The sequence below is a fragment of the Mus caroli genome, chromosome 11 (assembly GCF_900094665.2).
Source record: "Mus caroli chromosome 11, CAROLI_EIJ_v1.1, whole genome shotgun sequence".
Classification (NCBI taxonomy): Eukaryota; Metazoa; Chordata; class Mammalia; order Rodentia; family Muridae; genus Mus; species Mus caroli.
In genome coordinates, this window is record NC_034580.1 from 55,276,452 (window position 1) to 55,296,721 (window position 20,270).

At 50.9% G+C, this 20,270-nt stretch overlaps 1 protein-coding gene across 1 annotated transcript; it reads left to right on the top strand.

The window, feature by feature from the left end:
* The first annotated feature begins 3,507 nt into the window (after positions 1-3,507).
* Drg2 (developmentally regulated GTP binding protein 2) lies at positions 3,508-17,809 on the top strand. The gene is made up of 13 exons (XM_021176455.2): positions 3,508-3,659; positions 5,658-5,818; positions 8,550-8,639; positions 9,198-9,258; positions 9,955-10,045; positions 10,484-10,556; positions 10,676-10,766; positions 11,336-11,433; positions 11,701-11,777; positions 13,252-13,340; positions 13,949-14,007; positions 16,763-16,816; positions 17,125-17,809. Exons 1-13 carry the CDS (start codon positions 3,596-3,598, stop codon positions 17,209-17,211), a joined length of 1,095 nt encoding a protein of 364 aa, XP_021032114.1. The 5' UTR covers positions 3,508-3,595; the 3' UTR covers positions 17,212-17,809.
* The last annotated feature ends 2,461 nt before the right edge of the window (positions 17,810-20,270 follow it).

The window sequence follows — 20,270 nt, forward strand, 5'->3', positions numbered from 1 at the left end:
CACCCCCCTACCCACCCACTCCCTCTTTTTGCTCTGGCGTTCCCCTGTACTGGGGCATATAAAGTTTGCAAATCCAATGGGCCTCTCTTTCCACTGATGGCTGACTAGGCCATCTTTTGATACATATGCAGCTAGAGTCAAGAGCTCCGGGGTACTGGTTAGTTCATAATGTTGTTCTACCTATAGGGTACCGACTTTCAATAGTGAAACCTCAGACTAGCACTGGGGCACAGAGGACTAGAGAGACAGATGGCTCTGTCACTAAAATGCTTGCTACAGGAATATGATGACCTGAGTTCAGATCTCCAGCATGTTCCTGTAAACCCTGAACCGGGTAGGCAGAAACATGATCCCTGGGGCTTACTGCTCAGCCAGACATTGTCTGTTGTCTCCTCCTCCTCTTCCTCCTCCTCCTCCTCTTCCTCCTCCTTCTGTCCCTCCTCCTCATCTTCTTCCTCCTCCTCCTTCCTCCTGCTTCTCCTCCTCCCTCCTTCTCCCTCCTCCCTCCTCCTTCCTCCTGCTTCTCCTCCTCCCTCCTTCTCCCTCCTCCCTCCTCCTCCTCCTTCTCCCTCCTCTCTTCTCCTCCTCCTGCTTCTCCTCCTTCTCTTTCTCCTGCTCCTGCTCCTCCTCCTCCATCTCCACCTCCCCCTTCCTCTGCACTTCCTTCTTTCTTCCTTTGAGACAGGGTTTCTCTATGTACCCTTGGCTGTCCTGGAACGTGCTCTGTAGATGAGGCTGGCCTTGAACTCAGATTAAAGGCATGCTCTACTATTGCCTGGTACAGCAAGCTGTAAAATGAATTATTTATTCTAGCTAGCCCACATAAAAGACACAGACTCCTGGTATATTATTTTAAAAGCTTTAAGCCTAGGTTGGGTAGATTTTGAACTATTCTAACTTACCTCCCAGCTGTACGTCCCTTGTAACTTGCTGGTTATTCTCAGGGTCCATTTCTCCTGGCCACGAGCTCATGATCCATCTCCTCTCCTGACAACTTCCTCCTCTCTCTGTCTCCTTCCTCACTTCTCCATTGTGGCCCCTACCTGTGACCCCCAGCCAGGTAACTCAAACTCCACCTCACTCTATTCTCCCCAGTAATTGGCTATAGCCATTTTATTTAACCAATAGTTTTAAATTGGGGAGCAAGATTTGCACAACAAGGCTTTTGAACATAGGAATTTATTTGTCTTGGGACAACCATTTTCTTGGGGTACAATTTTTAGTATTTGAATACATAACAGATACTTGCCACCAAGTCTGACCATCCCAGTTGGAGCTCCAGAACCTACATGGTAGAAGGAGAGAGCAGACTCCCAAAAGTTGGTCTTTAACCTCCACACAACCATACTTCACCACAAAATAAATAAAATGTAATAAAAAAAATCTTAAAGGCAAAGAGAGAGAAAGACATCAGATGTTAGCTTCTGGCCTCCTCACACACACACACACACACACACACAGATACACATACACACATACCTACACACATATATTCATCCCTACCACACAAAAAGAATAGCACTGGGCAACACTAGTCTGTAGTCTTTGTCTTATGTGTGACTAGAATCCATCCCATCTAGAACTGGAAGCTCTGGGAAAGGGATAGAGCTCTTTCTATACTACATACTGTCCTAAGGCTCGCTTTTGGCAGGTTCTTCTAAGCACTAAACACATGTCAATCACTGTGTTATGTTTGGGTTACATCAGTAACTCAGCAGAATGGGGTTGTTGTGTTGTTGAGTCATTGGGCCTTACTGTATTCTGAACATTAACTCTCTGTGTCCTCTGTGGTTTTCTCCAGTGTCTTTGACCTTGCTGAAGTATCTTTTGATGGACAAGTTAAATATGTACATAGAACATAGTGACCTCTCCCTATGCAAACCAGCCCCATCTCTACAGATCTGCATGGACAGTGGAGCTCACAGCTGGCTTCCTAGACTTAGGTTTGGAGGAGTCAGATCTTCCTTGAAGGAAAGGCTAGCTGTCTTTTCCTTGATCTTGAGGTAGGCCCAATTCTCAGGCAAGCAGCAAAAACAAAACAAAACGGAAAAAAAAAAAAAAAAAGGACCATGGGATCAAGAAGCAGACAGCAGAGAAGATGTTAGCATTCTTGGAAACTGAGCCATTTCCCCCAACTGTAAAGTCAAAATGAGCTTACTTCTGGGGTTACAAGGTGGTGGTAAAAGATTCCAACAGCCATATTAGGAAGGAGTTGGAAGGAAGGGGTGGGGATAGGGAATAAGAGAAGTGCAAGATACAGGTATATGAATGGAAATGTTATGGGGCTGGAGATGGCCCAGTGCTTAGGAGCATTTGCACTTGCAGAGGGCACAGGTTTGACTCAGGACCCATATGGTGGGACACAAGCATCCCTCCAGATCCCAGCAATCTGATGCCCTCTTCTGACCTCTGCAGGCAACAAGGAAGACATTCATGTGGTACACACATACATGTAGGCAAAACACTTATACACGGAAAATAAAACAAATCTTTTAAAATGTTATAACCCATTATTTTGAATGCTAATTGCTTTTTAACAAGAAATTTGAGGCAGAAGGGACCTGAGGACTTGGGCCTGGGCTCCTCAGGCCTCCTCATCTGCATGGACCACCCCAGCTTCCAAAATGCTCCATCACCTTTTGATACCCACCCAAAACATCATAAAAACCTACCACACTTAAATCGCACTACCTTGCAGAAACAGCATACACATCTACTGCATTACCATGAGGGTGAGTAGACTTGGAGTTCACAGCCAGAGCTTCATTCTATCTTGGCACTGTCATTTAACAGCCGTAATTTGCAATCCCTATTTGGAAACTGCAATGCAAGAGAGACTGGTGACCCCATGCACTCTGTTCTTGAAACAGACATGTTCGATTCCCAGAACCCACGTGGTTGTTCACCACCGTCTGAAACTATACTTTTAGGAGATCTGGTGCCCTGTTCTGAGCTCCACTGGCACATGCACATGGTGTACGTACATACACGCAAGCAAAACACACATAAAATGAATACATCTAATTTAAAAATTAAAAACAAAAAACAATACCCCACGTTAAAGCTGGCATTAAGTGCTCTTAACCGCTGAGCCCAGTTTTGAACTTTTCATTTGCTTTATACTATCTGACACTGATACTAGCTGTGCAACCCAGCTGACTTCAAATTCGCAGCAATCCTCCTGTTTCTGCCTCCTGAGTACTGGGATTAAAGGTTACTCCAGCAGGCTAGACCCCAAGACTCTTTTACCGCCTTTACAAAATGGGAGCCTTAAGACTTTTTGCCCATCTCCTTTTCTGTCACTATCAAAGAGTAAAGAGATTCCCCCTCTGCTTTGCAAATTCGTTGTTGTGGGTCTGGTCCTAACGAACCTAAGTCAAGACCGGGCTGCTCATCGCAGCTGGACGAGGTAGGAACCGATGGTATCTGCTCTCCACGTGGTGTGCCCGGACTCCGAATCTCGCAGCACCGGGAGCTCGAGAGGACTCCATTCTTGGTGCGCTTCCTGGTTCTGACTGCTTTGCCTCCGGCATTAGACGTGAGCGCTCAGCGCTGTAAGCTACAGGCAGCGTGAATCTCCGCCGAAGCTGCAACTATGGGGATCTTGGAGAAAATCTCGGAGATCGAGAAGGAGATCGCTCGGACTCAGAAGAACAAGGGTAAGGGCGGGATCGGAGGGGTCTGCCTTTCTACCCTCCTTGTTTTTCTTGTCTGTAAAATGAGAGGACAACTGGAGCCACCTCCGAGGCCGGAGAAACACCGGGGAAGTGCCGAGGCGTGCGTGAGGCGGGAGCGGGCACATTCACCGATGTGATTTCAGGGTTCTTGAGAGATCTGATCTGTGCTGGACTCAGTGTTCAAGTAGAGAAACCTCAGCGCGCACAATAAGCCCGTGACCCAGAAAGGCAGTGTCGGAGATTTTCCCCTAGGGTCCTGGCAGCTGGGCCTTCATGCTGAGAAGGGCAAGAGAAGACATCTCACAAAACAGCTTGTCCCGGCGGACAGGCAGGCGCCAGCGAGGTAGTGTCAAGGAAGTAAGGACTGGAGAATTTGTCCACTACGTTCTTGCTATGTAACCTTGTAAAGTCATGTCAGTTTTTGGCGACCCAATGTCCTCATCTGTGGATAGGGATAACACCCGCTCTGTTGTGTTTCACATGTGCAAAGCCCTTGCCAGAGTGATCACCTAATATTTAAAGTAAACCACCGCAAATACACAACGCCAAGGAAGCATCAAACTGTGAGGGTTGGGGATCAGTGGAGAGGTGGGACTGCCAAGCAGTGTCTGGCCTTGGTGCTTTCCCGAGTCTTGAAGAAATGTGGTGAAGGAGTTAGTGCTGCTGTTCTTCCTGTTTTGCACACAATAAACGGATGCACAAGGCTAAGTGACTTTTCCAGGCAGTAATGGCAGGGTGGGATTGATCTGATTTAAATTCAGGCAACAGCAGGTTCATAGTTCCTGAGGCAAGGATAAAGTCAGAGAAGAGCCAGGCGTGGTGGCGCACGCCTTTAATCCCAGTACTTGGGAGGCAGAGGCAGGCGGATTTCTGAGTTCGAGGCCAGCCTGGTCAACAAAGTGAGTTCCAGGACAGCCAGGCTATATGGAGAAACCCTGTCTCAAAAAATAAAAAAAAAAAAAAAGTCCGAGAAGGGTGGAAGGAGTTGGGGCAGGACAGCTGAGGTCCTCATTCTCAGTCTCAACTATATCTCTGCTATCATGCAGATTTGGTAAGACCTGAAACAGAATTCCTTCTCAGTAACTTAACCCATGTTCCCCCAGAATTTGGAAGCAGTATGGTAATCCTAACAATACTTTTTTTGCTTTGGTTTGGTTTTTGGTTTTTCGAGACAGGGTTTCTCTGTGTAGCCCTGGCCGTCCTTGAACTTACTCTGTAGACCAGGCTGGCCTTGAACACAGAAATCCACCTGCCTCTGCCTCTCAAGTGCTGGGATTAAAGGGGTGTGCCACCACTGCCAGCATGACAATACTATAAAGGAGGAAAAGGGACAGGTGTACAGTGAAACAGTCTGTTTTCCCTCTATGAGTGCTGGGTGATGTCAGGATACATAAAGTCAGAACTAAGCACAAGGTACCCATCCTCTGCCTGGGGCCACAGTGATGGGATGAGTGCAGGGAGGCTGTGTGGCCTCCTGGATTCCCTCAGGGGCTGATCTCAGCATGGCAAATTTGTGTATGCCACAGTGTCTCCTTCTTCCATGAAGTGGTGCACCCATGGAATTCCAGCACCACAGAAAGTGCCCTGTGTCCATAGAGAAGTAGGGCAGACCTGAGGCCTTCAAGCCTGACCCAGGTTTTCTCTGGACGTCTTTGGGATGTGACAAGTCAGGAATTTAGGAACTTTCCCGCTGTTCAGTATTGGCTCGTGATCTTTAGGGCAGCTCCCAGGAGAGAGTAAAGCTTCAGAGTGAGCAGAGAGCAGCCCTGTGACCTTCCATCTGCCCCAGGTACCATTAGTGCTATCTATCCGTGCTCCTTAGGATGCTGAGATACAAGTGAGGTACCAGGGGGACCTTTGAGGTCTCCTTGAGGTGATTGTTGTCTTGATGTTCTCAGCACTTGGCCCTATGTGGGTCCCCACCTGACCCTCCAGGTAGAGACCCTGACACTTGTTCCTGTCTTGTTTTACATCCTCCAGCCACCGAGTACCACCTGGGCCTGCTGAAAGCAAAACTGGCCAAGTATCGGGCCCAGCTCCTGGAACCATCCAAATCCGCCTCATCCAAAGGAGAAGGCTTTGATGTCATGAAGTCAGGTGATGCCCGTGTGGCACTGATTGGCTTTCCCTCTGTGGGTAAGGTCAGTGATGGTCTGTGTGGACCTTGGGGAGAACAATAGAGGGTCACCTACCTATGGCATGCCCATCCCTACCTCCCCTCAAAGTCTTACCTCCCTATCGCCCTAACTTAGAGGCTACTCTTTCTGCTCCTTAGCAGGAATAGTTGGCCTTCCAATTGAGCCAGTGGCACACAGTGTGTACCTTGTGCTGGGCATTGGGCCCGATACTGGGATGCCCAACCCTACCTGCACATGCTTCCTCTCAGAAAAGACAATCTGAGCAAATTCAGGTGTCACTTAGTTGGTTTTAAGCTCCAAGGAAGTCCAAGGTCCTTCAAGACATGTCTGGGTAGCTGAAGGCTTCTCTAGTGAGTGGTTGGTGTATCAGAGGACCTAACTGATGTGAGGGAGCTTGCTGAGAGAGGCCCTTCAGGGGAAGCCTGCCTGTAGACGTTGGGAGAGCTGGGCTATCTGCCCGAGTGAGAAGGTGATGAAGAGCGGAGGTGATGAGAGTCAAGAGAAGTTGGGCCTCAGAGCTAGCACACAGACTGGCTACAAATGAAGTGATGATGTCACTGTGGAGTCTTCTAGAAAGTTTCTTCTGGAAAGTGGTTCAGTTTAATGTCCTATCTTGACTCACATTTCATGTGGTATGATTAAGTAAGCATCGTTGCCAGGGCAGACAAGGTTTTAATAAATTTCAAATACGTGCCACCCTGGAGGTCAGAGAACTTCAAAGAGTCAGTTCTTTCCTTCTACCTTATGGGTCCATAGGATAGAACTCAACTCTCAGGCTTGGTGGCAGATACTTTGTATCTGCTGAGCCTCTTGAGAGACAATAGGTTTTAATGCTAGAATGAGCTTGGGTTTTGTTGTTGTTGCCGAGTTGCCAGAGTCCTGATAACTGTTTCTTTATTGGTAACACTGTTACCCGAGGAAACCCCCTTGTTACAACCCATGCATCAAGGGCAAGCTGTTGTCTGTGTCCATGCTTGGATTCATAGCTCCTTTAACTTCTCCCTACTAACCTGGCTTCCCTCACCATATTCACCTGCCCTGTCCCCCTGATTCTAGGCAGCCCCAGCATACTTTGATTTTTACTTTTTGTTTTGGTTCAAGGCCCGTGTCTCACTGTGTAGCTCTGCAGGGGCTGGAATTGGCTCTGTAAATCAGGCTGGCCTCAAACTCACACAAACTCACAGTGATCTACCTGTGTCTGCCTCCTGAGTGCTAAGATTAAAGGTGTGCCTCACCTTATCTAGCCCTGATTTTTAGTTTTATTTTTCTCATATTCACATGTGTATGGGTACATGTGTTTGAGGGTGTTTGTGCACGTGTATATGTATAGGTGTGGAGGCTAGGACAATATCCAGTGTCATTTCTCAGGCTCTCCACCTTGGTTTTTGTTTTTGTGGAGGTTTTTTTTTTGTTGGGTTTTTTTTTGTTTTTTTTTTTTAAGATTTATTTATATCTCTGAGTACTCTGTCTGCATGTACACCTCTATGCCAGATGAGGGCATCAGATCACATAGATGGTTGTGAGCCACCATGTGGTTGCTGCCAATGGATTCAGGACCTCTGGAAAAGCAGCCAGTGCCCTTAACTGCTGAGCCATCTCTCTAGCCCCTCCACCTTGATTTTTAAGAAAGATTTCTTGCTGGCCTAGACCTTGTCAAGTAGACCAGGCTTTCTGACCCAATCCTAGGAACTCCCCCTGCCTCCACCTCCCCGGTGGAGATTATGGGACCACTCCTAGGTTCTTTACACGAGTGCTAGGGGAGCAAACACTTTACTGATTCAGCTCCAGCCCCAACTCCACACCCCCTTTCAGTCCTGGGCATAGTGACCTTGTGCCCCTGAGCCACAGTCCCAGCCTCATGATGACCTTGATGTTTCGGTGCAGTCCTAGCTTTGGAACTGCCTGCTTCAGCACAATCCCACCATGTGTCCCTCCAGCCAAACCTCGCTCCAGAGGCCTGTCTGATCTGATCTGCTTCCTGCCCTAGTCTAGGATCTGCCATTTCTCCAAGGAGGCCTGGTTTCCTTTTGGGGGGAATGGTTGTGGAAACCAAGACTAAGGCACTGGCTTACTTCTTAGCAGGTTCACTGGTATATGCATAATATATCAGAGCAAAGATGGGCACAGGAGGCTGCCCATCCCACAGCAGCACGCCAGAGGGCATGAGACACAGCAGCTGATCTTGGGTACTTGCTATAGGCTAGGCATATTTTATTTGTTTTGTTTCCCCCTCTATAATTAGTGTGTCCTCAAAAGAAAGTATGCCCCTAATGAGTCCTGTCTTACAGGGTGGCCCATCTGATCTAGGATTGGGAATGTGCCCAAAGGTTGCCTCCAGCATCATCGCTGGGCATGGTGGCAGCCAGCGCTCTCAGCACCAGCTACTCTATGTGCAGCTCCCTGTACAGCCCCAGAGCAGCGGCAAGCTCAGAATTCTAGGCTCACTAGGACAGGAGAGCCGGAGAAAGGCTCCTGAAACAGGCGGGGAGAGCTTGGGAGCCAGGTCCCTTACCTGAGACAGTTGTGAGGCCTCCAAAGACCATGGACTCTGGTGCCAGTCCGTGTTTGTGGGCTAGAGACCATGCTCTGTCTGAACAGTTACTCTGTACACTCGGCCAAGTCCCCAGTCTAAGGTCAAGGAGGGCTCCTACTCTGTCCACTCACAGAGGCTTGCCCAGGAAACTGAGTTAAGACTCCTTTGGGCAGTGGCCTTTCTTTTCTTTCTCTTGCCCAGTCCACCTTCTTGAGTCTGATGACCTCTACAGCCAGCGAAGCTGCATCCTACGAGTTTACCACCCTGACATGCATCCCTGGGGTCATTGAAGTAAGTAGACTGTGCCAGGCCTGCGTGAAAGAGGGGTGCTTGTGTTTGCATTTGTCAAGTGCTCCTTATATAAGCATCTGAGGTAGCTGTCCTATGTGGGGATACCCTGCAGTACTGGCCCTTCTGGGGACCTGAGAAGTACCTGGCTGACCTAGAACCCTCACTTGTCCCAGTAGATCAGGCCGGCGTATGGCAGCTCTGCTTGGTGCCCCTCTGTTCTTTGCCCTCTGCACATCCGGCTCCAGCCCCTGGCTGCTGCCTGGCTGCTTCTTTACCCCTCTGTATAGCCTCAGACTTCAGCCTTGCTTGCCTGGGTATCAGGCGTTGCAGCCTTGTGTCTCCATATGAGCTGATTTATTGATTACATGGCAATGTGTTCTGTGGGCCTTCCCTGGCATCTCTAGCTCTTAGATGCTAGCCTATGCCAGGCTGAAGTGATGGGGCCCTGACTTGGCCATAGTTGGCACCAGCTGTGGGCCCCTTGTAGGTGCGTAGGCCTAGGCAGGCTCCTGGCTACAGTAGCCTAGCCTTACCTCACCCTTCTCTTCTGTTTCCCAGTACAAAGGTGCCAACATCCAGCTCTTGGACCTTCCTGGAATCATTGAAGGAGCAGCACAAGGTGGGAGCAGGGTAGGGCATGGGAGGCAGGTTGGAGTTCTGTTTCTGAGTGTTGAAAATGGATGGGGCTGTCATGGAGACCACCTGTGGACCCCCTAGTCCTGATACCCTTGTTTTCCAGACAGGACAGGCTATACAATTCAGATGCTGGTGTCATATTCACTTGGTGATCTTGATCCCGGGGTTGAATGCTTATCTTCACAGTGGGCATCGTCACCCCAAATTCACAGCAGTGTTAAGGAGTAAATGAACAAGTGTTCATGAGGCTTGGCTGGGCCTAGTGTAGGACGGGAGAGGCCATTGTCATTCCCTGTGACCTCCCCAGGGTAATGAAGGTTACCCTGCCATTCCATTCAAGGTGCTGACTTCTAGAACCAGTCTTAGCTGAGCTAAGGTGGTACTCACCTGCATTCCTAGCACTCAGGAGGCAGAGGCAGGAAAATCATGAGTTCAAGACCAGCTTAGGCTACATAAGTGAACCTTGTCTCAAAGAACATAAACTAAATCAGACTCCTTGAATTAAACACCTCATGGATTTCCCCAATGCAAAGAAAAATCATAGCACAGAGCAGAATATAACTGGAATGATGAGGGTCTGGAAGGGACTGGAGTCTAAGGTGTTTCAGGCTGCATAATCACATTGTCCTACCTCTTGCCTATGCCATATTGAGACATAGCCTTCCCTCTACCTGTGCAGGACGAGGCCGTGGCCGGCAGGTGATTGCTGTAGCACGCACAGCTGATGTCGTCGTCATGATGCTGGATGCCACCAAGGGAGATGTGCAGAGGTCTGTACAGCAGGGCAGGCGAACCCACAGGGCTAGTCCCATGTATTTCTGGCTCAACAGTGTCTAACCTAGCCACCACTCAGTCTAAATGTCCTCTCCACTAGGTGGTGTCTAACTAGGACTGGGGATCTTAGGCTCAGGTACAGGGATACAGGCTAGCCTTGGCTGTTGCCCATCCCGGCTGTCAGAGCAGCACACAAGCCTGTCTCTAGCAGTAAAGCCTTTGGGAGCTCCTCGCCTTCCTCTAGGCACCCATAAGGGCACTGTCTAGCCTCTGCTTCAGAAGCTCCACCACAGTTTTGGGATGTTGGGTTGCTAGGGAAGGGGCCAGGAGAGGGAACTGGCTTCTGTCTATGCAATCAGGGTTGGGTAGGCCATGAGGATGCTCTGTGACTTGCTTAGAAATAGCCTGTGAAGGCTCACTCAGCCTTTGCCTAGGTCCCTGCTGGAGAAGGAGCTGGAGTCTGTGGGTATTCGCCTGAACAAGCATAAGCCCAACATCTATTTCAAGGTATGCTCTCACACTCTACCCAGGGGCAGCCTGGGAACTGCCCGGCCCTCCACAAGGGATGGGTAACTGATGTTGCTGCCCCTTCACCAGCAGCTTTCCCTGCCTCTCTGTTGTTCCAGCCCAAGAAAGGTGGTGGCATCTCCTTTAACTCAACAGTCACACTGACACAATGCTCTGAGAAGCTGGTGCAGCTCATCCTACATGAATACAGTATCCTTCCAGGAAGGGCCACCTAGCCTGGGGGCAGCTGACAGGGCTCAGGACCCAGCCACATACTTGGCAGTTGGCTTCCTGACTCCTTGTTAGATGTTCAGGTGTCCAGATGACTGCTAGAACAAAGACAGAATGCCCTGGGCAACTGTCCTGAGAACTGTGTTCTCTGGCTTAGAGAAGAAGCAGGGGCTGTGTTTGCATCTGATAGTGGGTGCTAGAGGATGGAGCGGGGCTCCAGAGGCAAGAGATGGTAGGGAGTGAGGCCAGGCAGAGGCAGGATGTGACCTCCAGCATTCACCTGGTGCTGCTGGGATAGCCTGGGCTTCCAGGTGCTATCTCACTCCTGACAGCAAAAATTCAAGTCATCTGTTGGTTTGGTTTTTGTATTTTGTGGTTTAGGGAATAGAGGTGAGAGGGTTCCTCAAGCCTTCGGAGCTTGTAGAACTTCAGAAGCAGACTGTGGGCAGGTCCCCATGGCCAGTGCATTTTACTGCTTGGCCCCCCACTAAAAGGCACATGCGGACACCATGCCAGTACACAGCTTGCCCTTAATCTGAGCTACTCAGAAATCTTCAACGCCGAGGTACTCTTCCGAGAAGACTGCTCCCCAGATGACTTCATCGATGTGATTGTGGGCAACCGGGTGTATATGCCCTGTCTCTATGTAAGTGGTGCAGTGGCCCAGGCCGCGGGGCTCTTCTCTGAGTGCAGTGACCCAGATGGCACCCACCCACTTTGCTAGTCTGCTGAGAGGAACTGAGAGCCAGGGCTGTCCCCATATCACCTCCCCTGCCTCCGTGGCTGCTGGAGTCTTAGAGGGATGGCGAGCTGGACACCAGGGTTCTTTTAGGGGGAGTTTCTCCAGGGCAGGTGTTACCTATCATTAAGGCTCTGCCCCTGGCATGACTGTTCCTCTGCTATCCAATCTCAGGTGTATAACAAAATCGACCAGATCTCCATGGAAGAAGTAGACCGTTTAGCTCGAAAGCCCAACAGTGTAGTTATAAGGTAAGAAGGTGGCTTCTTGCCACCCCACTCTCCTTTCAGAGTGTTTGCTTGTTTTGAGACAAAGTCTCTGCATGGCTCTGACTGTCTTGGAACTCACTGTGTAGAGGAGGCTGGCCTTGAACTCAGATATCCACCTGTCTCCACTTCCTGACTACTGGGATTAAAGGCATGCATCACCATGTCCTGACTCTTAAAGAGTTCTAATCCCAAGGGATAGGGCCCCGGCAAGCCACCTCAGTTTGGAAGATAGCTGGACCCCCGGCTCCTGTGAGTCACATAGCCTAGCATTGAGGCCCAGGAGCTGCAGGCAGGGCTCCCATGGCTGCTGGGTGAGTGAAGTCTACCTTGGTCCCACTTCCTGCTCTCCTTTATCATGTGGATGGTGTGTGACTCTGGCCAGCAGTAAGTGGCTCACTTCCTGATGATACTGTGCACCCTGCAGAGCTCCTTTTCAGGGGGGTTGTACTAAGTTGTCTGTTTCTCTGCCTCCCTCCATCAAACCAAGTGTTCTGATGACTTCCCTAAAGGCCTGGCTTGTGGGAGCAGGTGACAGCCGAGAGTCATCTCCTAGACATTACAGCTGCCGCATAGGGCAACACCTGTCCTGCTGTTCCCCAGATACTTTATGCCGCCTAAGACATACTCATCCTTGGTACTGAGAGATGGTCACCCTTCCCTGCTTGTATTTACCACAGCATCCAGGGCCACCTGAGCCTGGCTGTCCCAAAATCTGGGTTCCTCTGTCATAGTTAGGGTTTTCATTACTGCAGTGAAATACCATGATCAAAAAGCAACTTGGGAAGGAAAAGGTTTATTTTGACTTACACTTCCAGATGACAATCCACCATTGGAGGAAGTCAGGCCGGAACCTGGAGGCAGAAGCTGGTGCAGGCGCCATGGAAGGGTGCTGCTTACTGACTTGCTTCCCCTGGCTTGTTCAGCTGCTTTCTTATAGAACCCAGTAGCACTAGCCTAAGGATGGCACTACCCGCAGTGGGCTGGGCCCACCACCATTGATCACTAATTGAGAAAATGCCTTATAGCTGGATCTCGTGGAGGCATTTCCTCAACTGAGGCTTCCTCTCTGATGATTCTAGATGGTGTCAAGTTGACACACAAAACCAGCCAATATATGTACCCTCTGTATTCTGAGATTTCCTATGGGTACCCCTGGACCTTTAGCAATCCATCTTTCTTTAGGGAAATGTGAGCATGCCCATGATCCCAACACAGCAAGCCTCTGTCCCTGTAACATGCCATGGATTTCCTGTAACATGCAGCCAGACTGGTCCATGGGAGGATGTGGAGCTCTGTTGGTTGTGATGCCAGGTATCCAGAGGCACAGCTGGCATCATGATACCTTGCTTGTTAACAGTGGTGATGGCAGGGCCACATTGGCCTTAGTACTCTCCGACAATAGAGACTTGGCCTCTGAGCGCCAGGCCCTGCCTGCCTGACACTGCTTTCCCTGCAGTTGCGGTATGAAGCTGAACCTGGACTACCTGCTGGAGATGCTGTGGGAGTACCTGGCCCTCACCTGCATTTACACCAAGAAGAGAGGGCGTGAGTCGAGGATGACAGCTCAGAAATGAGCCTCCCCAAGCTTTCCCAGGGCTGCCGGCCTGTTTGTGCCATGCAGGGGTCTCCATGGTAGTTTGTCTGTTAGAATGGGCCCTGCTCTTGTCTCTAGGCAGAAGACCTCAGCCTAAGCTCATGTGGCAGAGATGCTGGCTGTCGGGCAGCTGGTCAGGAAGCTGTTCCAGGTCCCGACTGCCACAGCAGCATTGCTCTCTGGCTCTCCCACCACAGAAACAGGCCCCTTGTTAGGGTCCTTACTCTGCCTCCATCCCTGCTACACACTGCTTACCTGAATGTGGGGCAGTTTGTGGTAATGCCCTTGTAAGCTAGGAGGGGCTATGGCTTCCCAGCTAGGCTCCAGCATTCATTCACCCTGCCTATTTATCCTGCACATTCCATGGCACCGCTCTGGGTGATGCAATGGATAACAGCATGACATAGCACGAGATTCTGTGCTGAAGGTATGCCAGACAGTAAGGAGCAAGACTGGGGGCCTGGGAGGTAGAACAGGTCTCTGAAACCAGGGCCCCACTATAAAGGAAGCTGATCCAGAACAGACAGAGACTGGTTGACACGCCTTCATCTCCCTACAGAGAGACCGGACTTCACAGATGCCATCATTCTCCGGAAAGGGGCCTCTGTTGAACACGTGGTAAGTTAAAAATCTACTTGAATGGCCAGAATGAGGCCTGAGCTGTGTTTGTTCCAGCCAGGATAGGGAGAAGTGAGGTGAAGCAGGCTTGCTTTGGCTTACCTGCCTATTGGACAGTGAGACAGGTTCTCCCCGTGAGATGGGTGGTGGTGGAGGAGGTGGACCTCTCTCTTCCTGTCCTGTAGGGTTGGGTAACTGCTAGCTGCAGGATGGCTAAGATCACACTGAATAAGGCTCAGCTGACCACCTGGCACTGAAAAGGTGCCAGTGCGCAGTAGTCTTTGTCTTTCCACTCCTGATGTCGTAGGGTTGGTTGTCAATGAAGGAGAACTGTCACCTTTTCACCCTTGCTGTCACAATATATTCCAATTTCTCTAGTGTGTGTGGAGCTAAGCCTGGGAAAGGCCAGCTTTCTCCTCTCCCCTGGTGGCAGAGCTGTTGCTCAGAGTCACTACCTCCTGTGGCCACCATTCAGCCCCCAAGGGCTCCTGGGGCCTGACTATTCTGCCTTGTTCCCCAGCTGCTTACATCCAGATGGCTGTGGCTGCTTTCTGCCCCAGCATGCATTCATTGAACATCAGCTCCAAATGTCTTGCCAGAGCTTAACAGAGTTCAGGCTCCTGTCCACAGAGCTTAGCTGTTATGTGTGGGTCTGTGGTCTGCTCACATGTAGTTCAGGAAGAAGTTTGGAGGGCATGGGATAAGGTGTCCTGGAGTCCAAACTAAGACTGAGTACAGATTTGAAGGAACATCCCAGTCAGGAGTTTGTGATTTTGGGCCTAAGAGTCCCTTTCCATGTCAGAATTGCTGCCTGACACCCCCTGAGTAGAGTCAAGCCACACAGCCTTGGTCCTGAGTTCTTTTCATCGGTTTTATTTTCCTCCATCCCTGTTATTTCTCAGGATCTGTTTTCTGGGGGCAGGGAACCAGCCATTCCTGCAGTCCTTAGAAAGACAGTGGTAGGCAGGCCAGTATTCCACTCTTATTCAACCTTTCATTTGGCAAGTCTAGCCTGAGCCACCAGGGTACCAGCTAGGCTAGTTACCTCTCCTGGGCCCAGGTTTCATAGCCGTGGACTAGGGAGGGTTGAGAGTACTCCAGCCCATTCTGGAGCCATGGCTGTAGTGCCCCCTGCTGGGAGTTTAGTGAGCTGCAGACACGGGTGCTGGTCCTTCTGGAAGAGCATGCTCCACCTTAGACCAAGCTGCTTGTCTAGAGTAAATTGGCTCCCACCGTATGTGATAGAGCAGGTCACCAGGAGGAGAACATGGTGTGAGTCAGAAAAGGGCCCAGGGGCAGAAGCAAAGGCAAGGGAACGGACACAGGCATCAGGCCCTCAAAGAAGAGGGGGGGTGGTGGTGGTGCAAGAGGATCTTAGACCTTTGCTCAGAGCCTGAACTTTGTCCCAGAGAAGCCTTCCCTGTGAGGAAATGGCCTGTCCCTGCTCTGAGGCATGCATTGCAGCCAAGATGCCCGCTGAGACCAGAAGAGCAGCCAAACTTGCAAGCACGCCCAACTCTTCCTCCTCTGCCCCAGTCCCTCATCAGGGGATGACAGACCCCCAAGCCTTTGTGATACACCTGCCTTGGCCCTGTGGGTGAGCATTGGTGTCTTGTCTGAGATAGGCAAGGAGCGCTGAGCAGAAGACTCTGAGGAGGGCCCTTCCCATCTCTCACACACTTGCATTTCTCTTAAAGCATTACTGGGAAGGCTCCCTGTCATGCAAAAGCTTCCTGGTAAACCTGTGCAAATGGGCCCTGCTAGAATTGTCCCTTCTGCCAGACACTGCATAGTAAGACTTGTGGCAAACTGCAGGGGAGGAGCGCTCCCTGTCAGGGTTTCAAGTGGACATTAGGGGTGCTAGACTATGTTTTTAGACTACTGGTGACATTTTTTTTTTAAACAATGAGCTCAGCACTTGGGAGGCAGAGACAGGCGAGTTTCTGAGTTCGAGGCCAGCCTGGTCTACAGAATGAGTTCCAGGACATCCAGGGCTATACAGAGAAACCCTGTCTCGAAAAACAAAACAAACAAACAAAAAAAGATGAGCTGACCAAACTAACTTAAAAACTCATTTGTAGGTCAGAGCTGACCTCTAGGCCCACAGTTGTTCACTGTCTGGCCTTGGGATAGGGGTGTTAGGAATTGGTTGTTGTGTGTGCTACTAGCAGTGAGCTGACTTACCATATCTGTTCAGGAGGTATTCCTGTAGGCCTGGGCCTGTAACATTTGGGCATACCCGGGAGGTGGAATGACATCGCATGGTCCGTTCACAGGCACTTCCACTGTGGTGCTCTTACTGTAGCAACCATATTCTGGGGCGATTGCCAGCTGCCCCTCAGGGTTGTCATGTGGCCTTCATCCCACCCAGGAACACTGAGGGATGTAGGCTAGGTCCAGGAGAGGAATGGGATGGGATATGCAAGATGCTATAGGCCACAGCTGGAGTTGGGAGGCTTGAGAGACAGTGGCAGGGTGGGTGTTCTAGAAAAGCCTTCCTGACCTTTTCTAAGGGAACATGTGTACAGTTGTCTAGAAGAGGCAGTCGGAGGGCTATACCTGCAGAAACGTTCCTGGGTGTGATTTCAAAGCTGCTTAGAGCAGGGCGTGGGTAGGGTGAAGAAAAGGACCATGCTTATGGGGCCTATGGCTGCCTTACTCATGGCTTGGACTGTCAAAGTACCTCATGAGGGATGGCTGCTCAGCACAGGGCCCAGTTTCAGGGCCTCATCTCCCTGACTTTCCTGTCCCATAGTGTCACCGCATCCATCGGTCACTGGCCAGCCAGTTCAAGTACGCCTTGGTGTGGGTAAGTCTGGGCAGGAGCTGGGTGGCAGGCTAGACCTCAGGGTTAGGCTCAGCACAACATTCCCAGCGGCAGCACTGCCCCTCTGCATTGGGGACTGTTGTGTCTGTCTGTCTGTCCTACCCCATGAATAACCAGAGTTGGAAGTAGGTCTCTCCGTCTCCAAGATCCGTCCCTGCCGAGGCCCACAGACTTTGCACTGTAGGAGTTCCTACTTCCTTGGCATTCACCCCCTTCCCCTGCATCCCGCTGTCCTCCTGCAGCCTTGGCCACCCAGAGACTGACATGTCCCCTCTGCCCTCTTCCATCAGGGTACCAGCACCAAGTACAGCCCGCAGCGGGTAGGCCTGACCCACACTATGGAGCATGAGGACGTCATCCAGATTGTGAAGAAGTAGTCACGCCACCTTCCTGCAGCTTGGCTCCCGGGAACTCGGCCCCCGTGGAACACACAAACGGGAAAAGTACAAACATAAACCCCAGGAAGCGATTCCTGAGTGGCTGATTCATGAGCTCCTTCAGAAGCAGTGTTGGGCTAGGCAAGGCTGGGGACCAGGGCTTTGCTGAGGACATTCCCTATAAAGCCTGCACCTGTGGCAGGCTCACTCAGCAGCCTACAGCCTGTGTCCATGCCCTGTGCCCCTTCCGGGCACTCAAGGAGCTTAGTTACCCACATCCTCCCAGCCAGACCTAAGCTGACCCTGGCTCAAGTAGGGTCCCTGAGGCTCCCGACAGCAACTCTAGCACATAGTGGCCTCAGGATGACGCCTCCCATAGGTCCTCCCAACACAGGGCTGTCCCTCATGGGAGCCAGGGCCCAGCCAAAGTGTCCTAAAGTGCCTCCCCCTTGGAGCCCTTCCCAGAGCAGCCTCCTCCTGCCTGGGTGGGACCTCTGAGTCTGGCTCCATTTCCTTCTAAGCTCCTATGTTTGCCCTCCTTTCTGAAATAAAATTAAAAAAGAAAAAAGGGAAGCAGTTCCTTCCCAGACCAGACCTAGGGAACTCGTGTTTCTGTGCTTGGTCCAGTGGGAATGGGGAATGGGACAGCAGGGAACCTGGAAAGGAATGGGCATGGCTTGGGCCTCAGGGACTGGCCTGGGTCCGGGTAACCAGAAAAAGGCAGAATCTGCCCAGCCCACGACTGCCTAGAGGCTGCAGGTCCCTTCTGCCCCCCATGGCCTTTCTAGAGGCCAGCATCCACTGCCAGAGTAGATGGCATCCTTAGGACGCCCTTGAGACTGTTGGAATCGCAAAAGGCTTCTCTGAGTGCAGGGTAGCTGATGCTCAGGCAGACTGGACACCCCGATGGTGCTGGCTAGGCCCTGTGCTTCTCCGTAGACAGTGCACAGGTGCTCTTGGCTGCCTGAGAAGTGGGGCTTTGGGCTGCATTACCCGATTTCTCTACAATCACCAGGAAGGGAGAGAGCTCTAAGGCTGGAGCCAGACTGCAGCTCAGCCTACTGCTTGCTTTCCAGGCTGTTCCTTGTTCCCATGTCAGCTGCTTGTGCTTTCCAGAGACAAAACAGGAATAATAGATGTCATTAAATATACATTGGGCCCCAGGCGGTCAATGTGGCAGCCTGAGCCTCCTTTCCATCTCTGTGGAGGCAGACATAGGACCCCCAACAAACAGCATGCAGGTTGGGAGCCAGCCACAGGACCCAGGTAAGGGACCCTGGGTCCTTGAGCTTCTGCCACTGGCCCCGACATTGCAGAGAGAAGAGAAGGGGCGGCAGGGCTGAACCTTAGCCTTGCCTTACTGGGTACCCTTCTGAGCCTCACTGTCTTCTGTGAGATGGGCAGAGTGCTGGTGTGAGTCCTTGGCAGCGTGTTACACCAGGACAGGTAAAGATGTAGCTATTTGTGGGTACACCAGGACAGGTAAAGATGTAGCTATTTGTGGGTACACCAGGACAGGTAAAGATGTNTACACCAGGACAGGTAAAGATGTAGCTATTTGTGGGTACACCAGGACAGGTAAAGATGTAGCTATTTGTGGGTACACCAGGACAGGTAAAGATGTAGCTATTTGTGGGGTACACTAGGACAGGTAAAGATGTAGCTATTTGTGGGGTACACTAGGACAGGTAAAGATGTAACTATTTGTGGGGATACCAGGACAGGTAAAGATGTAACTATTTGTGGGTATACCAGGACAGGTAAAGATGTAGCTATTTGTGGGGTACACTAGGACAGGTAAAGATGTAGCTATTTGTGGGTATACCAGGACAGGTAAAGGTGTAGCTATTTGTTTCAGCTCCTTTCCCTAAGGACTCAAGGGAAGGAATGCGGCACAGCAAGGGCTTTCCCTGCTCAGCTTCAGGGAAAGCCTCAGCCCTAGGAGATGCTGTCTGGTCCATGAGCTCTCTGAGCAGCAACCTAGCCCAGGCCTGTTCAGTTCTTTCCGTGCAGCTGGAAAAGATGGAAGCTGGGTCGGGGACAGTTCTGACGGGATTCTGGCTTGACTCCTAGACTAGCTGTGTGTTTTTCAGGTGTCCCCATCTGTCCTGTCCTAGGCTGTGTGATCTAGTCATTCTGGTCCTACAGTCTAAGCCTGTATGTGAAAGGGGTGTTCACCTATGTCACTAAGGTATTATTAGCCACCCTGATCCCTTTCTGTAACTGTCATTCCAGCCATCCTTCAGGAGAAACCCCCAAGTTATCTCTCAAAATCCTAGGGACGCAAAGCCCAGGTCAGCGTGAGCAGGGCTGCTTTTTTCTGACCTCCTTGCTTTCAAAGATTCCTTTTCACTGCATTCCCAAGTGTCCTTCCTGTGTACCTTCACCCGGGAAGTTAAATGCCCCACGCTGTCTTTCCTTTTGTCCACTTCCCTTTTGTGACTCAGTTTCCCAGTTGCAGTTGCCTCACCTGTCAGTGTCTCCCACCCAATGGCTCCTGGTGCCTCATGTTTCGAAACTATGATTGCAGCCATGCTTTCTTGGCTTTACCAGGCTCGACACAGCTGGCTGCAGCTCTCTGTCTCCTCTTGTGTCTTCCCTCCTGCGCTGTTCTCAGGGATTAGTGTCTTCTTTTGCAAGTATGCAGTCTCACAAATAAAAAGGATTTATAACAGACTCAGGAGAAAGTTTGGGGACAATTTGGTTGGAGTCTGAGAGAAAAGCATCCGAGTAAGCAGCTGGGACCCTGTGGCTGCTGGGAGGGTGGGTAGGACAAAGTCGTGGTCTGAGTGACAAGGACAAAGTCGTGGTCTGAGTGACAAGGAAAGCAGGTGCGCTCTGCAGTGGAAGGCTCCAGGCAGCTGCATGTGTGGATGGTCCTTAGCAAGAGAATGGCTGGGTGTGGTGCCACATGCCTGGGATCCCAGCACTTGGGAGGCAGAAGCAGGTGGATCTCTATGGGTTCACAGCCAACCTGGGCTACTGAGAGAGTTCCAGGACAGCCTGGGCTACAGAGAGAGAGAGGGAGAGGGAAGGAGAGGGAGAGGGAGGGAGAGGGA